Source organism: Hyperolius riggenbachi, chromosome 1, assembly GCF_040937935.1.
Source record: "Hyperolius riggenbachi isolate aHypRig1 chromosome 1, aHypRig1.pri, whole genome shotgun sequence".
NCBI classification, from domain to species: Eukaryota; Metazoa; Chordata; class Amphibia; order Anura; family Hyperoliidae; genus Hyperolius; species Hyperolius riggenbachi.
Window position 1 is genome coordinate 384,468,362 of NC_090646.1, and position 17,843 is coordinate 384,486,204.

General features: G+C 43.1%; 1 protein-coding gene across 6 annotated transcripts in view; it reads left to right on the top strand.

Moving 5' to 3' along the window:
* Positions 1 to 17,843, top strand: part of ADAMTSL1 (ADAMTS like 1) — a 529,495-nt gene that overhangs the window by 441,516 nt on the left and 70,136 nt on the right. For 3 of the 6 annotated variants that reach the window (XM_068234383.1, XM_068234385.1, XM_068234384.1), the window contains one exon: positions 2,796 to 7,639. The exons of 1 other annotated variant lie outside the window; for it this stretch is intronic. In XM_068234383.1, the coding sequence (XP_068090484.1) occupies positions 2,796 to 2,902 (107 nt within the window). In that variant the 3' untranslated portion in view covers positions 2,903 to 7,639. Of the gene's footprint in view, positions 1 to 2,795; positions 7,640 to 17,843 lie in introns of those variants that run through there. 2 more of the 6 variants (XR_011020539.1, XM_068234386.1) reach the window with 2 other exon arrangements.

A 17,843-nucleotide genomic window follows, 5' to 3' on the forward strand; every position in this document is an offset into this window, starting at 1 on the left:
TTATACTATTTTAAAAACTAGTTTACATACCAGAGCTGGGAATCAAACCCAGGTCTAACTGTGTGGTGGGCAAGCACCCTAACCACTGTACCACAACAGTACTAACTGAAGCTGGCCTAGCATTTACTATTTATGCTCAATGCAATAGAAACATTAGGTTGCTTAAAGGGAACCTTAACTGAGAGTGATATGGATGTTTCCTGTAAACAATACCAGTTGCCTGGCAGTCCAGCTGATCTCTGTGACTGCAATAGTGGCTAAATCACACCATGAAACAAGCATGCAGCTAATCCAGTCTGACTTCAGTCAGAGCACCTGATCTGCATGCTTGTTCAGGGGCTGTGGCTAAAAGTATTAGAGACACAGGATCAGCAGGCGATTCAGGCAACTGGTATTATTTTAAAAGGAAAAATCCATATCCTTCTCCGTTTAGGTTCCCTTTAAGGATTTGTAGCATAAAAGCCAACTCACATTGGCTGGGATTTGAACCCGGGTCTCACTGTGTGGTGGGCAAGCACCCTAATGGCTGTACCACAACAGTACTAACTGAAGCTATCCTAGCATTTACCATTTATGGGAGGAGGTGGGAGGTGGGAGGTGGGAAGAGGGAGATGGAGGGAAGCAGCTGTCCCTTAACTAATTAGTGTAGGCAGACAAGTGAGTGAAATGGCATAAGGACCTTGCTTGGAGGAGAGAGGGAGGGCGGGCCTCCAGCAGTGAGAGCAGTGTGTTTGGCAATAATGTGACTGCTGACTGTGATGTAGAGGGTCAAAGTTTTGCTCGACAGAGCATTATGGGGCGAATCGAACTTCTGCAAAAGTTCGCCTGGTGCAGGCGAACGCAAACCCCCAAAGTTCGCCTGGAACCGTTCGCCGTTGAACAGTTCGCTACATCTCTAGTCATCACATGGAGGTCCGCATGTTGAGCTATGATTTAACTACTACAGTGTAGTTGATTTTAACAGCAGTTTTCATGTGGCTATTTAAGAAGAAAAAAAGTATTGTAATTCTATTAAATACTTCTGTTTTAGGCTATAACAATGTATTTGAATGCATGAATTCACTACAGTGTCATTTCACTGTCTACACTGTTACTTTACTGTATTTCACTTAAATCTCTTTCTTTTGGAGATTGGTCTAGTTAAGTTTAATGTTGGTTAACACAAACTCATTATAAATTATACAGGAGAACAGAGGCGTCAAAAGGATAAAAGGAAGCTAAATGAGCTTAAAAACCAAATTCTTGGTAAATAGAGGAGGTAGTGGTGGACTTACTTCCTCCAAGTAGACACACAACGACTGTAGTAAAGACAGTCAATATATTTTATTTATGAACTCCAAATATGCAACGCGTTTCGCAGGTTTGATCCCGCTTCATCAGGCAATAACAACGGAGCAATAGCATATGTGCATATGCTATTGCTCCGTTGTTGTTGCCTGATGAAGCGGGATCAAACCTGCGAAACGCGTTGCATATTTGGAGTTCATAAATAAAAATATATTGACTGTCTTTACTACAGTCGTTGTGTGTCTACTTGGAGGAGGTAAGTCCACCACTACCTCCTCTATTTACCAAGAATTTGGTTTTTAAGCTCATTTAGCTTCCTTTTATCCTTTTGACGCCTCTGTTCTCCTGCATAATATTGAGTCCACCCTGGGTGGAGGGTTGAACCCCCTTTTTTCTCATCTACAGAGAGCGACTTCTTATTCCTGAGTGGGGTCAGGAAAATCTCCCCACCTGCCTTTACAGTGGTTGCCTAATGGTAACCCTGTTTTGTGAGTATTAATATTTACTCTATCTAGTAACCATTTACCAGTACATATTACACTATTGGGGCTCTTGTTGTTCCTTGTTTTTATCATTATAAATTATGGTGTTTTTCATGAAATTAAGGTCCAGACCTTTTGCAGGGACTGGTGTCTGGCAATGAGAATATGTTTAGCTTACTATGGGGAACTCTAGGGTACAAATAATGTTATGGTTGTCTATGACTTTTATAAGATCATACCTTTTGGTGTGTCTACTACTAAGTCAAACAGAATATGGTGGTCATTACATATGTGTCACCTGTACAATGGGGAGATTATTTGCATCCCTATATCAGATAGCTAAGTTCATATCAACCAAGTGACGAATCAGTACTTTACTGGGAATAAACTTAATTATGACATCCTGTTAAAATGATTACATTTCTCCAAGAGCTACACTAATAAGGTTCTCCTGAGCTAGATATCGTTGGGAAACAAATGTTTTCCTTCAAACCTGGTCTGGATTTAATAATAAGTGTCTGCTATAAATATTGTAACCCTCCGCTAGCTTACATTCAACAAAGGTCGCTAAAATATTATTTAATTAGCAATTTTAAAAAATCTGTCACTGCTAATATGACCCAACTGAAGGTTGCACCATTTCCTGCAGAACAGCAGTCAATTTTTAATGAATCCAGGTCCAGGTTTAGAGGCTCTCGTGTTCTTCAGTGGGTTTGTGTCCAAGAGAACATTACTAAATCAGCCCTAAAGTTTCTATAGCAACAGCCAAACTGAAGTGTAAACCCTATAAAACGTTTGCATTCGGACATCCTTTTTATTGGAAGTACGGCTATTTTCCTGTTGCCATATAAATTTCACAGTTAAGAAAGGCTGCCAAAGATTCAGAAGAAAAAGTCCATATTGTCACCAGATGCAACAATAACATATTTTTTTTGAATAATTTTAAGATGAGCATGTGAAATGTTTTTCAGAAGAGTAGATCTGACCTGACGTGACACTCTGTGTTTCCTTGTTCCCTTTTTCTAGCTGATTGCAGAGACACTACACGGTACTGTGAAAAAGTGAAACAGCTTAAGCTTTGCCAGCTTGCGCAGTTCAAATCTCGCTGCTGTGGGACTTGTGGAAAAGCCTGATGATTAAATCAGAAGGCATGATCACCCATTCAGAAGCCTGACTTTGCTTTAGCTAAGGAAGGAGATGTGAAAAAAATGAAAGAGCTGTTTTACAGGCTTGTGATGATCCTGTGAGTATATTTATTTTTGTGCCGTCTGGCCCTTGAAAAGGACTTGACAAAAAGATGTCTTCCATTTCTGCTGGAAGATGCCATGCCGTGAATAGCTGACTTGCATGTTTCACATGCGCCGCACTTGGGAAATAAGCTTAATTGTAAGCCAAGGACACCGCGCACAGATCCTTATTGGCTGCACCATGGACAATGAGGATTGTGCAGACTAGCAAGGATTATAAAAGCAACATAGGAAAAAAAGGGATTTGTCGGGACACCAAATGTCAGGGTGGAGGCAAGATGGACATTTTTGGATGTATATGTATTTTTCTTTTCATTTTCCAGTCTACTTGTGTTATTGTGCTATCTCTGCCATACCCACTATGACACACCGATTGTTGCACACCGATGCATACTACAGGAAAGGAGAGCTGTGACAAATCATCTCCTGGATTCTACAGCACCAAATATGAAAGACTATGTTGTGTGATCCAAATTGCATTGCGGTCTTGCGAGCCCGTTTCTCGCACAGATATGAAAGCTGCACCGTTATGTTCACGAGGACAAGGGTTACGGGCATGTTGTACCTCACAATGGCTTGTGTTGTTCTAGAGTGCATCCAAACCGTAGATGTAAGGAAATGGTGGCTACTAATGTGATGCTTTTTCTAACAAGCAGTAGCCACCTTTATCTTACAGGCACTTTATGAGTATGTTGCTTGAAAATGATTAAGCAAATGAAAATGTGCAGATCCAAACAAAATAATTTCAGTGGGAAAGGCAACCTTGAGGAATACTTGGAAAGGGTTCTCATAAAATAGCACTTTGTTACGTGTACATGGTAAAGCCACTGGGCCGGCAGTGCTTGTCCACTAATCCTAAACTTTGAGCTGTTGAGTTAATGACCACATACTGTACTAGAAGTAAAGTGACATGCGTGTGGCAAGTGAACTCTTACACGATGGATTTAGTTTAATGCAATTTTCCTAAGTTCACTTTTGGTCAGTCCTTTTGATGTAATATAGTCTGTGCTGACTGTTGACTTAGCAGGATTCTTTCAAAAGTTCACCTCTGTTCTGTAAGAATATCTACACTATAAGAACTACTATGAACGAACAACTGTCTGATAACAGAGAGGGTTAATAGACTGTGTTACACTCTGTCTGGGAACTTATCAGTTGCATGCCACAAAACCTTATAACTGCAGTGGAAGCTGCCCACGTGGTTCTTTGAATACCAATTGCAGTTGATTGGGCTGAACACGCCCAATAAAGCTGAGGAGAAAGATTTTTCTCACTAGGTTTTAGACAAACGGCAACCTCCGCCAGTGCTGTACTCTGGGCTAGGGGGACTTGTGATTTCACATTACTTTGGGGCAAAAGCAAGTTGGATAACCTGTACAGGGCATATCTAGTATACCAGGTGGGAATTCAGCTTTGATTTAAAACATTTTAATAATTGATACTATGCAAATTTAGCCATGCCATTGTCTTTGTCATACACTGACCTCTGCTCCAATGCAGAGCAGGAATATAATCACATGGAACTTGCTATGATTTACAGGAGCCCTGTTTTGGTACAGGAGTGAGACAGATTGAAAGCTGCTAATGATGCTGTCTTACAGATGACCTCTTTTCTTCAAAGTCATTTTATTTTTACTGGACTTTTTGGAGAACTTCTTACCTGAAGACATAACTGCCAGTCTTGTTAATATAGTAAACTTGAGGGAACCTCTCACTTTGCATCCACCTCATACTCATTACAGCACCCAGAGAAATGACAACAAACTGGTGAAGTAAGACAACCATTTAGAAATGACCTCCCAAATAATGTGACCGCAGTAAAGAAATCTTTGGTTGCAATAGGGCACTCTCTATGGCACATCCTCAAGGCATGTAGGACTCAGGGAGTAGCGAGTCTGTAAACATTCACCAGGTTAGGCTAACATTAAAAAAAAAGCTACTTACGCTGCCTGTGTTGCTCTGAGGTTTTTCACCACTAAACATTTTTGTTCCATGAAGCTAATTCAACCAAGCAAATGCCAGTTAACACATTGAAAAGACTTCTACTTCTCTCTGCCAACAATTTTAAGCACTTAAAATCCCCTTGTAATTAAAGCACGTTTTTTCCAGTGTTAAATATCTGGAACATGCAGTGTTTGAGGGCCCCCGTTAGAGACGGCAGCAAAAATGGGCAAGAAAAAAAAACTGGCACCCCATCTAGAAGCTCATTAAGATGCAGTTAAAATTATATCGAATAACATTTTTTATGGCATCTAAAATTAGCAAATGTGTAACTTACAAGGTGAAAATTTTCTTTGCTTGCAGCCAGACATATGAATACTTTTCAAAATGCCAAATACAATCAGAATTCTTGGCAAATTGTCTTTTCACATTGTAGTCATAGGTTTCTTTTCCATCGTGGCTGAAACCAAATTAAACCTGGTTTGGTAGTTTTTGTGATTTAGAGTTAATGCCTTCCTTAGCATAAATCCAACCTTGCTTAATGAAACTGAAGCCATTTTCCCCTCCTTACTAAAGTTCTAATTTTCACTGCTATGTAATAAAAAGTGAAAGTGTAAAAAGTTAAATTTTTTTATTGTAGTTTTGGATGGAGTGGAACAGAGTTATAACATCTGTTATGCTTTTATTGGTGTCTGGGTTCTGGTTGGAGCGCTTTTGCTTTCCCTCCTGCAACGGTGACTGGGTCAACCAGTAAAAGAAGTTAGCCAGAATGTCTTCAAACACTTTTTTGTGCGTGAGAAAGGGTTAGAACGCCTCTGCGTTTTTTTATTGCTGTCTGTATCCCTGCTGAGAGAAAATTAGCTTCCTATCCTTATGACAGGGTCATGAAGCAATAGACATGAGAGGAAATCACCTCAACGAAGCACAGATAAAACTAGGAACCTGAAGATATGAAACTAGGAACCTGAAGATATGAAACTAAATACAAAATTTGATCATCGCTTCAAATTTTGGTCATTAGTAATCTTACATTTATTATAGTCCTGATTTCCTATGCAGACATAAGAAATATAGTAGTTATTTGGGTTGAAAGAAGTCCATCTCGCTCAACCAGAAAATAAGATACAACACTAGCCTGCCCCCTCACATATCCTAGTTGATCCAGAGGAAGGTGAAAAACCCTTACAAGGCTTGGACCAATTCCTAACTCCACATGGCAATCAGATAAAATCCTTGGAATAACTTAGTAATTATAGCCATGGATCTCCGCCAACAGAACATTTTACAAGAGAAAACCATGGGAGCTCTCTGGGCACCTATTCATTGAATATATCATGCTGCCCCACATTTGTGTACAGTACAGGGAGACACATAAGCTATTACAGACATCCTTATGTCCCTCCCTAAGGAGTAGATATGTGAAGATATTCTAGGGTAATATACAGTACTGTTGTGTGAAATCCCTATAGCAAGTTATTTTAGAGGTCAGTAACAAATGCAATAACTTGCAACAGTGTCACATTTATGTTTTTCAGAGTTTGTAAAGTAAAGTGATGATGTACATGCACTGGCTGTCTCTCAGAGTGTTCTCTGGAGAGTCTTCAGGTGACCTCACTTATCTCAGCCCTAGAAGAGCACCGGTTACTAGAATCTCCCCTTGCATCAGTACGCTCATGCCACAAGCCTCATCTCCCAGCCCTAGGGCCTACCCACCGCCATATGCACCTATACAGTTTCTATAGTTGTTTTATCTCTTCAAAACACTCAATATGTTGAGGAGTTTTTCTGAGCTTGAGAACACAAGTAATCCAAAAAGCCTGGAATTTATTGTTGTTTTTATTGTCTGCTTGTCTGCTTACATTAGCTTGTAAAAATGTTTACCCTTTGCCTAGTCTATACAGTAAGTATGGAGGGAAGATTTGTGTATTGGTTGCTGTGTGATTGCAGACTTGTGCATACATGTAAATCAAGAATGTTTCTTCAATATGCCCAGTTTGTCCAGGATTTAACAAAAATAAAAGAGATCCCTATCTAAAATGCATGAAGCCAGCAGGTGTATATGATACCTGCAACATAAATAGAGATTTTTCCAGTAAAGGCTCATACTCACGTCCAACAAAGTGCACAACCAATTCCACAAAATGACCGGCACCCCGACAAACCACTAACACGACTTGTATTTTCCGCACACCAACCAACTGAATGACCAACTCCTTTACATACTGCACACGCAAGTAAAATGACAGACTGCACAGCATGGCCGCATTCAAAACAAGCGCACATCGCTCAAACGACTTGTACACACGTGGCCAACTGCACAATATCAGCGCAACAGTCATGTGAATTGATCCGCCAGATGGATCGGGCAAAACCGCCTGTTGTTTGCCACCTGTACACACGCCTGATTGTCGTCCACCAGACCAACATCAGATGACAATAGTGTGGATTTGTTTGCTGTGTGTACGAGCTAATACACAAGTCCATGGATCTGACGGAACCCCCGATGCTAAGGCCCATCTCACTCTGCGGTCTCTTCATTGTGCACACATCCAGGATTTATTGGACATACATTCTTACTGTGGGTGCAAATCTTAGCCGGCTAATAACAGAAATTCCCGAACAGGTTTGCTGGATCATTTATGTTCTCATAAGTTCTTAAAGGAGCTATCAGGCAATTATTACTAAAATAAGTGCTACTTACCGGGGCTTCGTCCAGCCCCAAGCTCCCAGCATGTCCCTCGCTGCAGCTCTCCCCGCACTGCCTCCCGGTCCGCGCTGATGACGTCAGGCCGACCCGGAGGTCGGCCTGTACTGCGCCTGCACGAGCGGCGCTGTAAATCACTGACACGTGGACCGGGGCATACTGCGCAGGCGCAGACCTCCGGGTTGTGCTGACATCATCAGCGCGGACCGGGAGAGAGAGGCAACGCACGGCTGCGGGGAGAGCTGCGGCGAGGGACATGCTGGGAGCTTGGGGCTGGACGAAGCCCCGGGTAAGTAGCACTTATTTTAGTAATAATTGTCTGATAACTCCTTTAAGCTTAGGATAGTCTTAGAAAATCTACCCCTTATTACAAAGGTGTTGTGCCTCAAACCACTGAAAAGATCTCCCTCTTTTACCTATTTTATAGCATAAATGCATATGATACAGCCACTTCATAAAGGATGTTCTGTGTGCAAAGTGTGTTGCTAAGATACATCATATTGTTATTATTGTTATGAATAATAATATAAAAATGTCTATGTATGTATAGCTTTTGTTTATATTTATTAGGGTTTCTTGTACAAAAAAAGTGCAATATTAATAACTGTACATTGTTTTCAGATAAAATTATTTTTGGGACTTTTTACGTTTTTGGTGTTGTCTTTCTTGGTGTGTTTCCCTATGTCTATGCATTGTGCAATATAGAAAAAACATAAATATAGGTGGGATGTAACAGTCACCCCATAAATCCTAGTGAAGTTTGCATTGAAGGTGATGCCTCTGTGGTATTGCTCTGCAATCGGAGGACACATACAGAACATTACTTTGTTTAACCACTTCCTGTCCCTATGACATGAAAATAAGTATACACTCTCCTCCCTACAAAATCTTAGATAACACTGATTATTTATCTCTGACTTGATAACATCATTACAGAGTTGTAAAGTAATGACAATAAACCCCTCTCCTCCTCCCAGGGAATTCAATAGCAGAGTTAATTCATAAACTACTGTAAAGGTAGCCATACACTGGTCGATTTGCCATTAGATCGACCAGCTGACAGATCCTATCTGATTGAATCTGATCAGAGAGGGATCGTATGGCTGCCTTTACTGCAAACAGATTGTGAATTGATTTCAGACTGAAACCGATCACAATCTGTTGAGCTACTCCTGCCGCCTGTCCCCCTCCCCCCCCGTATACATTACCTGATGCCGACTCCCGGGCATCTTCTCCGCGCTGCACGGCTCTGTTCCGGCTCCATCCCGGCGCTTCCTGTGTCACTCCGTGACCAGGAAGTTCAAATAGAGCGCCCTCTATTTGAACTTCCTGGTCACGGAGTGACACAGGAAGCGCCGGGATGGAGCCGGAACAGAGCCGTGCAGCGCGGAGAAGATGCCCGGGAGCCAGCTTCAGGTAATGTATACCTGATCGGATCGGCCGCCGCTAGCGACGCGCTCCCTACCCGCGGGCGATCGAGGGTAATTTCCCGCACGGCGCGATCGACGGACCGATCCGATTTCGGGAGGAAATCAGATCGGCGGGTGCGTTTACCGCGAACGATTGGCAGCAGATTCGATCCCAGGATCTAATCTGCTGTCGAAACGACCGCGAATCGGGCCAGTGTATGGCCACCTTAAAGGCAGCCATACACTGGTCGATGTGCCATCAGATCGACCAGCTGACAGATCCCTATCTGATCGAATCTGATCAGATAGGGATCGTATGGCTGCCTTTACTGCAAACAGATTGTGAATCGATTTCAGCCTGAAACCGATCACAATCTGTTCAGCTGCTCCTGCCGCCTGTCCTCCCCCCGCGCATACATTACCTGACGCTGGCTCCCGGGCATCTTCTCCACGCTGCACCGCTGTGTTCTTGCTCCATCTCGGCGCTTCCTGTGTCACTCCGTGACCAGGAAGTTCAAATAGAGCGCCCTCTATTTGAACTTCCTGGGTCACTGCAGTGACCCAGGAAGCGCCGGGATGGAGCGGGTGCAGCGCTGAGAAGATGCGGAGAAGACGCCCGGGAGCCCGCATCAGGTAATGTATTTTTCATCGGATCGGCCGCCGCTAGCGACGCGCACTTTACCCGCGGGCGATCGAGGGTAATTTCCCGCACGGCGCGATCGACGGACCGATCCGATTTCGGGAGGAAATCCCAGGATCGAATCTGCTGTCGAAACGGCCGGGAATCGGGCCAGTGTATGGCCACCTTAATGCTGGGTTTACACCATTCAATTTTCTGTTAGATTTTTCTGTTAGAATGCATAATTAGATTATTTTCTGTAGAGAATGGTCATTATCTCTGGTGCATTGTCTTCTGTTTATCTCCTGCTGAGTAGAACAATGCCTAATTGCTTGGCAGATAGATCGTAAGATAGATACATTTCCAACATGTTGAACTTTATCTATCTGGCAGGTAAATCTAACGATACGATTCTTTGTACGATTCGATTACGATTCTATTTACGATCCGATTAAATACAACATGTCCGATCAGGATTCAATTCAATTTGCCATTGTTTTGCAATGGCAAATCGAATTGAATCAAATCCCAATCGGACATGTCGGATTTAATCGGATCGTAATCGAATCGTACAAAGAATCGTATCGTGTAGATTGGGCTTAACAGAAAATTGTATGGTGTAAACCCAGCATAAAATACACATTCCAGGAGCAGACAGTAGCAGACTGAATACATTAATTGTTACATCCAATACATTATCAAAACAAATGGACTGTTTAAATAAACAGGAGGGATAGACAAATACAATATGTGGGTTTAATGCACAATAGAACTTTTTACATTAAATTTTCAACGTATGAAAGTGGATACATTGTGTATTTTTTCACTTTTTTCCTTTTAAAATGCATAGAAAATAAAGTAATTACTAAAAACAAATAGCCACAAAAAGCCTAATTTGTCCTGAAAAAAAACAATACATAGATCATTTAGTTGTAATAATTATTGATAAAGGTATTGCCAAATAAATCAGAGCTGAGCTAAACTGTGAAAATGACCAGGGCAGGGAAGTGGTTAATGATAAATTTGCCTATCTGCAGCCTGTTCATATGCATTCAAGCTTCTTAATTTATGATTGCTTATGTAGACCTGCATCATGGTCTGCTCCTTTTTAACTGACAACAAGAGAAGCTTCAGACAAGAGTACAATACAGACAGAGAAATCCCTTTCTGGGACCCCCACTTGCCCTTGAGGATTTTAGGATTGGTCTATACTTAAGTCGGATCTCTTAACGGCCAGCCAGATCAGACAGTATTCTTTACAGTCCAATTGGAGTCCGGAGGAAATGTGTTTCCTTTCAAACATAGGGCTTGAGTCAAAAAACTTAATTAATATTAACATTAGCGCGAGGTAATGAGAGGAGTGTGGGTTAAACTTAAGTGTGCATGCTATGTGCGGTCCCCTCTGCGTAGCATGCGCTGTTAAGGTACGCCTGTTAGAGGTCAGTATGTTGTAAGTGCAGTATTGCGACTGCTACATTTGACTAGCATGGTCGCTACTACATCAATTAACATAGTAGTGGCCACGCTAGTCAAGTATCACGGTCGTGGTACTGCACTATCGCAAGATATTGACCCCTTAACAGTGCATGCTACGCAGAGGGACCCATACATAGCGTACGCACGTAATTTTTACTGGCGCTCCTCTCAATACCTCGCACTAAATTTTCATGAATTAAGACTTCCATGGGAAATGCATCCATTAGTCGGGAATTATCATGCAGGTCAGGACTTTGTGTTCCGCATACCACAACAGATCAGCACCAGTTTCCTGTCAGTGAACCTTGTTTCATTGTGGGAAATAATGGATGTTTCCAACTGCCAAGTATGACTGATAATGGGCTATAGGGAGGCATGTGGCCTTCTTTCCAGTAAAATTGCACTGTTAACAGGTACTAAAGCTACAAAGCTGCAGAGAAAAGAACATTATACCTACTGTGAAACAAGAAGGAGGCTTTGTTTCAGGGCTGCTCTGTTGCAACTGGTACGGACTACCTTGAGTCAGTGCAGGGAACAATAAAATCTCAGAACACTCTCAGGTCAAATATACTGGTCAGTTTCAAAAAGTTTTGTCTCATAAGGCATAGTTCCTCCAAAAATAGTAATTATCTAAAAACACACCTCCAAATCAGTTAAAAATGGCTGAAAACAAAATTGGATTATTCTGAAGTGCCCTATGAGTCCTGTTTAAAATCCTGTTGAATCCCCGAGGTCTCCCTATTTAAAACAGTGCTCCCCTGGGGTCCCTGCAGAGTGTTGGCTGTGGAGCACACTCACCAGTCTGCCAGTGTTTCTTCCTTTCCTATATCCATCCTCCCCAGAGCCCCTGTTCTCCATGACACAGGGGCATGTACGTTATGTGACTATGTACTTGCCAGAAGGTCACACAAGTGGCTAGCGGGGATGGAGGCAGGAGACAGGACGAAGCGCACTTCCTTCGCCTGAGGAATTGAGTTTTCCCATGAAACGCGTCACACTTAGAGATTTATTTGAAAGGGAGATGAGAACCCTTTTCCACTGGCCGCATTGCACATACCCCTGCAGGCACTTCAGGTTGCACCAGGATTTGATACAGTGGGGCTCAATACAATCTCTATGCTACCCAGATGCCAACTGCGGAAAACTGCAGCATGCTATCCATAAATGTATCTGCACCACACCGCATCTCGATTGGAAATTTGCGTAGGTGGAAATGGTTCCATTGACTAACACTGACTGCAGTTTGGGTGTGGTGTGATCATTGTACCACACCGCGTGTAGTGGAATAGGGCCCTAAAAGTTGTTTTGAGCCTACCTTCTTAGAGACAAATTCACCACTTACTCCTTTTTTTAAAGCAACTAATTTTTATTGCATTTTATCCTGTACTGCTGCTTCTGTTCTTTTGTATACATATATTGAGATCCACTCTAGGTGGATGGGTGTCTTTCCCTTTTTCAACACTACAGAGAGCGACTTCTTAACCTGTGTGGAGTCAGGTCTACGCTATATTGGACTCTCGGTATCGCCTTGGTTTTTGTTTTATGAGAGACAGTAGATAATCTCCCTATTAATTAATGTGCTCCTTTATAAATAGCTAATGTACCATGAATACAAATTACCATTAATACAACTCACAAAGCCTATGTGGTAGCCACTAGTTCCTTCACATCTTGTAGAAAGCTTTGTTATACCCTCTGCAGGAAAGTTCATATGGCCTGTATTTACACTATAGCCTTTCCATTTGTAAAGACAATTCACGTAGTACACACATTCAAGGGCTTTCCTCAGCTGAGAACCTCTTGGGGCACCACAGAGGATTACAATTAGGATTACAATATGCCACCTCCGGTTTTCTTTAACTATGTGCCTTGCACATAATGTTAACTGACTTCTTTATATACATTGGCCACGATGATGGCAGACAAGACTGCCATCATGGTGGCCAATGTATATAAAGAAGTCAGTTAACATTATGTGCAAGGCACATAGTTAAAGAAAACCGGAGGTGGCATATTGTAATCCTAATTGGACCCAGAGGCATGTCGTGTGCACAATAACATGCCTCTGAGTCATTGTATTGCCGCTGCCAGCCCTCCCTGCGCTCTGCTGTCCCCCCTTAAAAGATCCCCAGGCTAGCGGCAATCTGTTTGTCGCTAGCCTGCTTTATTTATGTGAGGCTGTCAATTAGCCTGCTCCTCACCTCTACCTCCATGACAGGCTCCCCCCGCCGCTCTCCGCTGTTGTTAGCTTCCTCTAATAGGCAGCCAAGCTGTGACCCAGGAAGTACTCCTGGTTTGCGGCTTGGATTCCTATTGGAGGAAGCTAAAGAGGTGCGAAAAGCAGCCATGGCTGGAGTGGTGTAAAGCATGATGTTTTGTTTTAACTCTGGAGTGGTGGAAATGTGTTCTCTAAAGTGATAAATCACACTTCACAGTCTGATAAATTAAGATGGCTCTGTTGGATGCCAAGTGAGTACTACCTGTCTGTGCACTTGGTTCCATTGCCCAACATCAGCTCCTGACATCTCGGAGTTGTCTTGTGACGTTTTGCACACCTTTTATGTCTGAATGGGAGCAAAGGCCCACAGCTATTTTCCTATATTCAGAGGGTGAAGTGTTTCTGTGACCATACGCCAAGTTATGAAAAGCATTGTCTACCCATACAACAAAGGTAGTATACATTAAATTTTAGAAGTACTTCTGGAATCGCCAGTCCAATATGCAATAGGAACAGCGAAATTTCTCCAGGAAGGAACTACAAGTAACTAAGTCTGAATATATATATTTACTTCACTGACCTTGGCCACATGGACATACATCCCGCCAATAATTGACAATGCTGCGACTTCCCAGGTTCTCCCCGCTCCACTCATCTCAGTCTCCAGTAGGAAAAGAAAACATTAAAGAGGTGCCTTTGATTTTTTTCACCTTGAATGTTTATATTTTCTATATGGTTACACTTGCCGAAGTTTGAACAAGCAGATTGTATTGAAAATAGTAATATAGCCCAATAAAAAGAAATCAGCTGCAAACCTGATGTTTCCCATACAAACCTCTTTTTATTATCATGAGGTGAGGAAAGCGGGTATTTAATAGCAAAAGGTGAAGCTTTCTACTAAGTTTATGGTTGTGTTTGAAACACATGCTGGTCCATAAAAGACAGAAGGTGAGAGAGATGCACATTCAGTGAAAATGCGTTGCCAATCAATAGGAATAACATTATTGTGTGCCCTCAGATCTGTGCAGCAGCTGCAGAGTGAATCATCCAGAATAACTGCTTTTTACTTCACAACAAAGGGTGAGTAATGCTTGGCACAAAAGACAAGCATACAGACTGCACACTACACACCAGAACTATACACACTACAGTTTTCATCTCCTGACATAATCATCCATTCATTCATGATCATATCGGGTGTGTACAGGTGTCCTCTGACAGATCCCTAATGACTAATGCTATTGCTCACCTGTCTTCCTCACAGCATGAAGCCTCTCACTCATACTCCCCTTTACTCTCTATGTAGACTGGAACCAGGGCTGGTTCTCACATGAAGCAGGGTGAAACATTTGCATCAATTGCAGAGATTACAGGGGCATCTGTACTGTGTTTCCATTTACAGCATGCAATCCTACTAGGAGGAGAAGTGAGAGTAGAGCGAGTGAGGTGACGAATTATCATTAGGGAAAAGCAGCTTGTTGTGCTGTGTGACGAGTCTGACAGTGAGTGAGGAGAAGGGAAGCAGGAGAGCAGCAGTGTTTCATTTGTCGTGCACAATAGAAGGGAGGAGGTGGCACTGCTGTCCTGACTAGAGAAGATGAGGGTGAGCAGTTTGTCACAAACTTACAGCCAGCCAGTGTGCTATTGTGTTGAGCTGCAGCATGTCATGTGAGAACATTAAATGAAGCCAAGTAAATTGTCGGATGCTGTGCAATCATTCCAAATCAAGGGGAAGGGGGAGGGGTGCATCCTCACAAGTTTGCCTCAGGTAGCAAAAAGCCTAGAACCATCCCTGACTGGAACACCTGTTGCTGATTGACACCTTCAACCAAAATGTCTACCATTACTTTTGAAGGACAATAAAATACCCTGTGCACGAGCGGCTTCGGCTTACTGTGCAGGGGCAGTCATGCTCTTGCAGGTGCAATATGGCTGCACACATGCCTGAAGAGGAGGGCACCCTTGAATTTAATTTCAAAAAGCCCTTGTTGTAAATCTTCAAGCTTAGCAGTGGGAGCGAAGGACGGGATGGGGAACCTCGCCTTGGGTACACGTTAAGAAGACATGATGGTTGGCTTCATATCACAGAGCAGCTAGCACTGACTGAGCTGAGTAGAGTAGTAACCAACCTATACATAAAAAATGATTTATGCCTTTCTAGTGTTGGGGTGAATTTTCTGAGCAATATTTAATTTCTGTTGTAGATAGAATGACACAAGCAAGTTTATTTTAATTTTTTTACAAAAACAATAATTTGACCAAGAATAATATGAATGTATTTAAACTCCAAGTACTATCAGTACGTCTATGTATTTTCTTCATCATATAATTCCTTTATATAGCCCACTCTCGTGTTCATAAAAACAGAAAAAAATGTATGTATCTAGTGCAAGTGGCATGCTAATAGTATGCAGGTGAGACTGTATTGCTCTGATAACATCAAAGACTGCCTAGGCAATGCACTATAAGAACTGATCTTTTATTTTCCGTTCTTTTTTTTTTTAAGCAGATGCCAGCTGCATGTAAAATGACCTCGAGCTGAATTTTCTGCTTCAGGTTATGGAAGGAATCTGTAGATCACCTTTTTGGCAGGACTCTTATTGCAGTAAGCATTGCAAATGAAAAACTTCTTATTGAGACATAAATTGCCAACCAACCAATATATCCACCAATCTTTAGGCATATCAAAATGTGTCAGTTTCCATTTTCATATTAAAGTTAAAGGATATTTTAGCAAGCAAAATAACTAAATTTTAGTGCAATGTTAAGACAAACACCATTTATCTTTTATAAGCTGACCCCAGTTCTTTGAGTCACCTGGGCTATGACTTTGTTCAAGACTTTGTATTCTTTCACTGAAACAAACTCAACAGACATGTCAGAATGTCCCAGTATAGTGTGAACCTAGCTACAGGCTGCTTACACACTAAGACGTTACAGGCGCACGTTAGTGCAGCCTGTAACGCTCCCCCAACGTACAGCAATGTAACACAAGTGGGCTGTTCACACTGCCCACGTTGCGTTACATGTAACGCTGCACGTTCTTCCGAAAGTGCAGCATGCTACGGCGTTACATCGGCTTAAGCCACGTTAGACTGTTTGCACATGCGCAGTCAGGTTGGGGAGGAGCGGAGAGCGGCCAGGCACATGGCTAATTTAATATTCACTGCACGTTATGACGTGCAGTGTTTACTTCCTGGTGCGGCCGCTCTGTGCGGCGATTGGCCGGCGGGACCACGTGATGCCGCATGCGTCCAAGAGTACGCATCACGGCATCACGGACGCCAGAGTGAGCTGCACAACGCGGCTCACTCTGACGTCCACATCGAAGAGCACCAGGCCTTGCGTTAGGTGCACGTTATACGACCTTAACGTAGCACCTAACGCAACGTCTTGGTGTGCAAGTAGCCTAAAACTTCAAGTTTCCTTTAAAATGAACATGCCTAGGAGAACTCATAAAGAAGCATGTTATTAGTTTGGTCCGGTGATAGATATGTAAGTCTCTGATTTGCTGGTCATGGTCACATGCTAAAGCAGGATGTGATGACAGCAAATCTATCAGCTGATGAAACAAATCACATGCTTCTCAATGAGTTCCCCTAAAACATGACCATCACTATTCATAAATGATGCCTAGCCAGTCCTACCTCACTAACTGATCCCGATATTCCAATTGTCACCATCTCTAGTCACGTGACATTGGTGATGGTATTATGGGAGCAGCTTAGTTAGGCCCGGTTCACACTTGCGGTGGCCCTCCGGAATCGCCGTGCCGGAGCCGCACCGCCTGCAGAACGGACGGAACGGACGCACGGCATAGCAATTAAAGCCTATGCATCCGTTCACATGGGTCCGTTCTGCAGAACCGGAGCCGGACCGGATCCGGGCCGGATCCGGACTCCGGCCTTTGTTCCAACATGCGCTATTTTTTCATCCGGCCCCTCCGGCAGCCGTATCCGGGGCGGAGCCGGACTGCACCATCCGGCCAATACAAACAAATGGGAACCGGAGGCCGCACAACACACTGGCTGAGAAATCCGGATGTTCTACCCCACTTCCTATGCGGATTGTTGCGGCGATATTGGCTGGGGACACATGGGCAAGCATTTTGGAGTGGAGCAGCACGAGCTGGAGGTGTTGGCAGGATGTTGGCAGCATGTCGGAGGTGGAGGTGAGTGCTAAACAGCAGAGGGCCTGATTCCACAGGTCCCCCTTCTGCTGACCTCCCAGACCCCAACATTTTTTTTTTTTTTTTTTACGTTACTTTGCCAAACGGATCCGGATCGCATCCTGATTACCACCTGATGCAACCTGACCGGATCCGGATCGGATCCGGATCAGAACCGTACGGTTCCGATCCGGATCCGGTCCGGATCCGGTCAGGTCATCCGGTCCGTTTGGCAAACAACCGCTAATGTGAACCGGGCCTAAGAGAGGCAGGGGTAGACAGAATTTTCAAA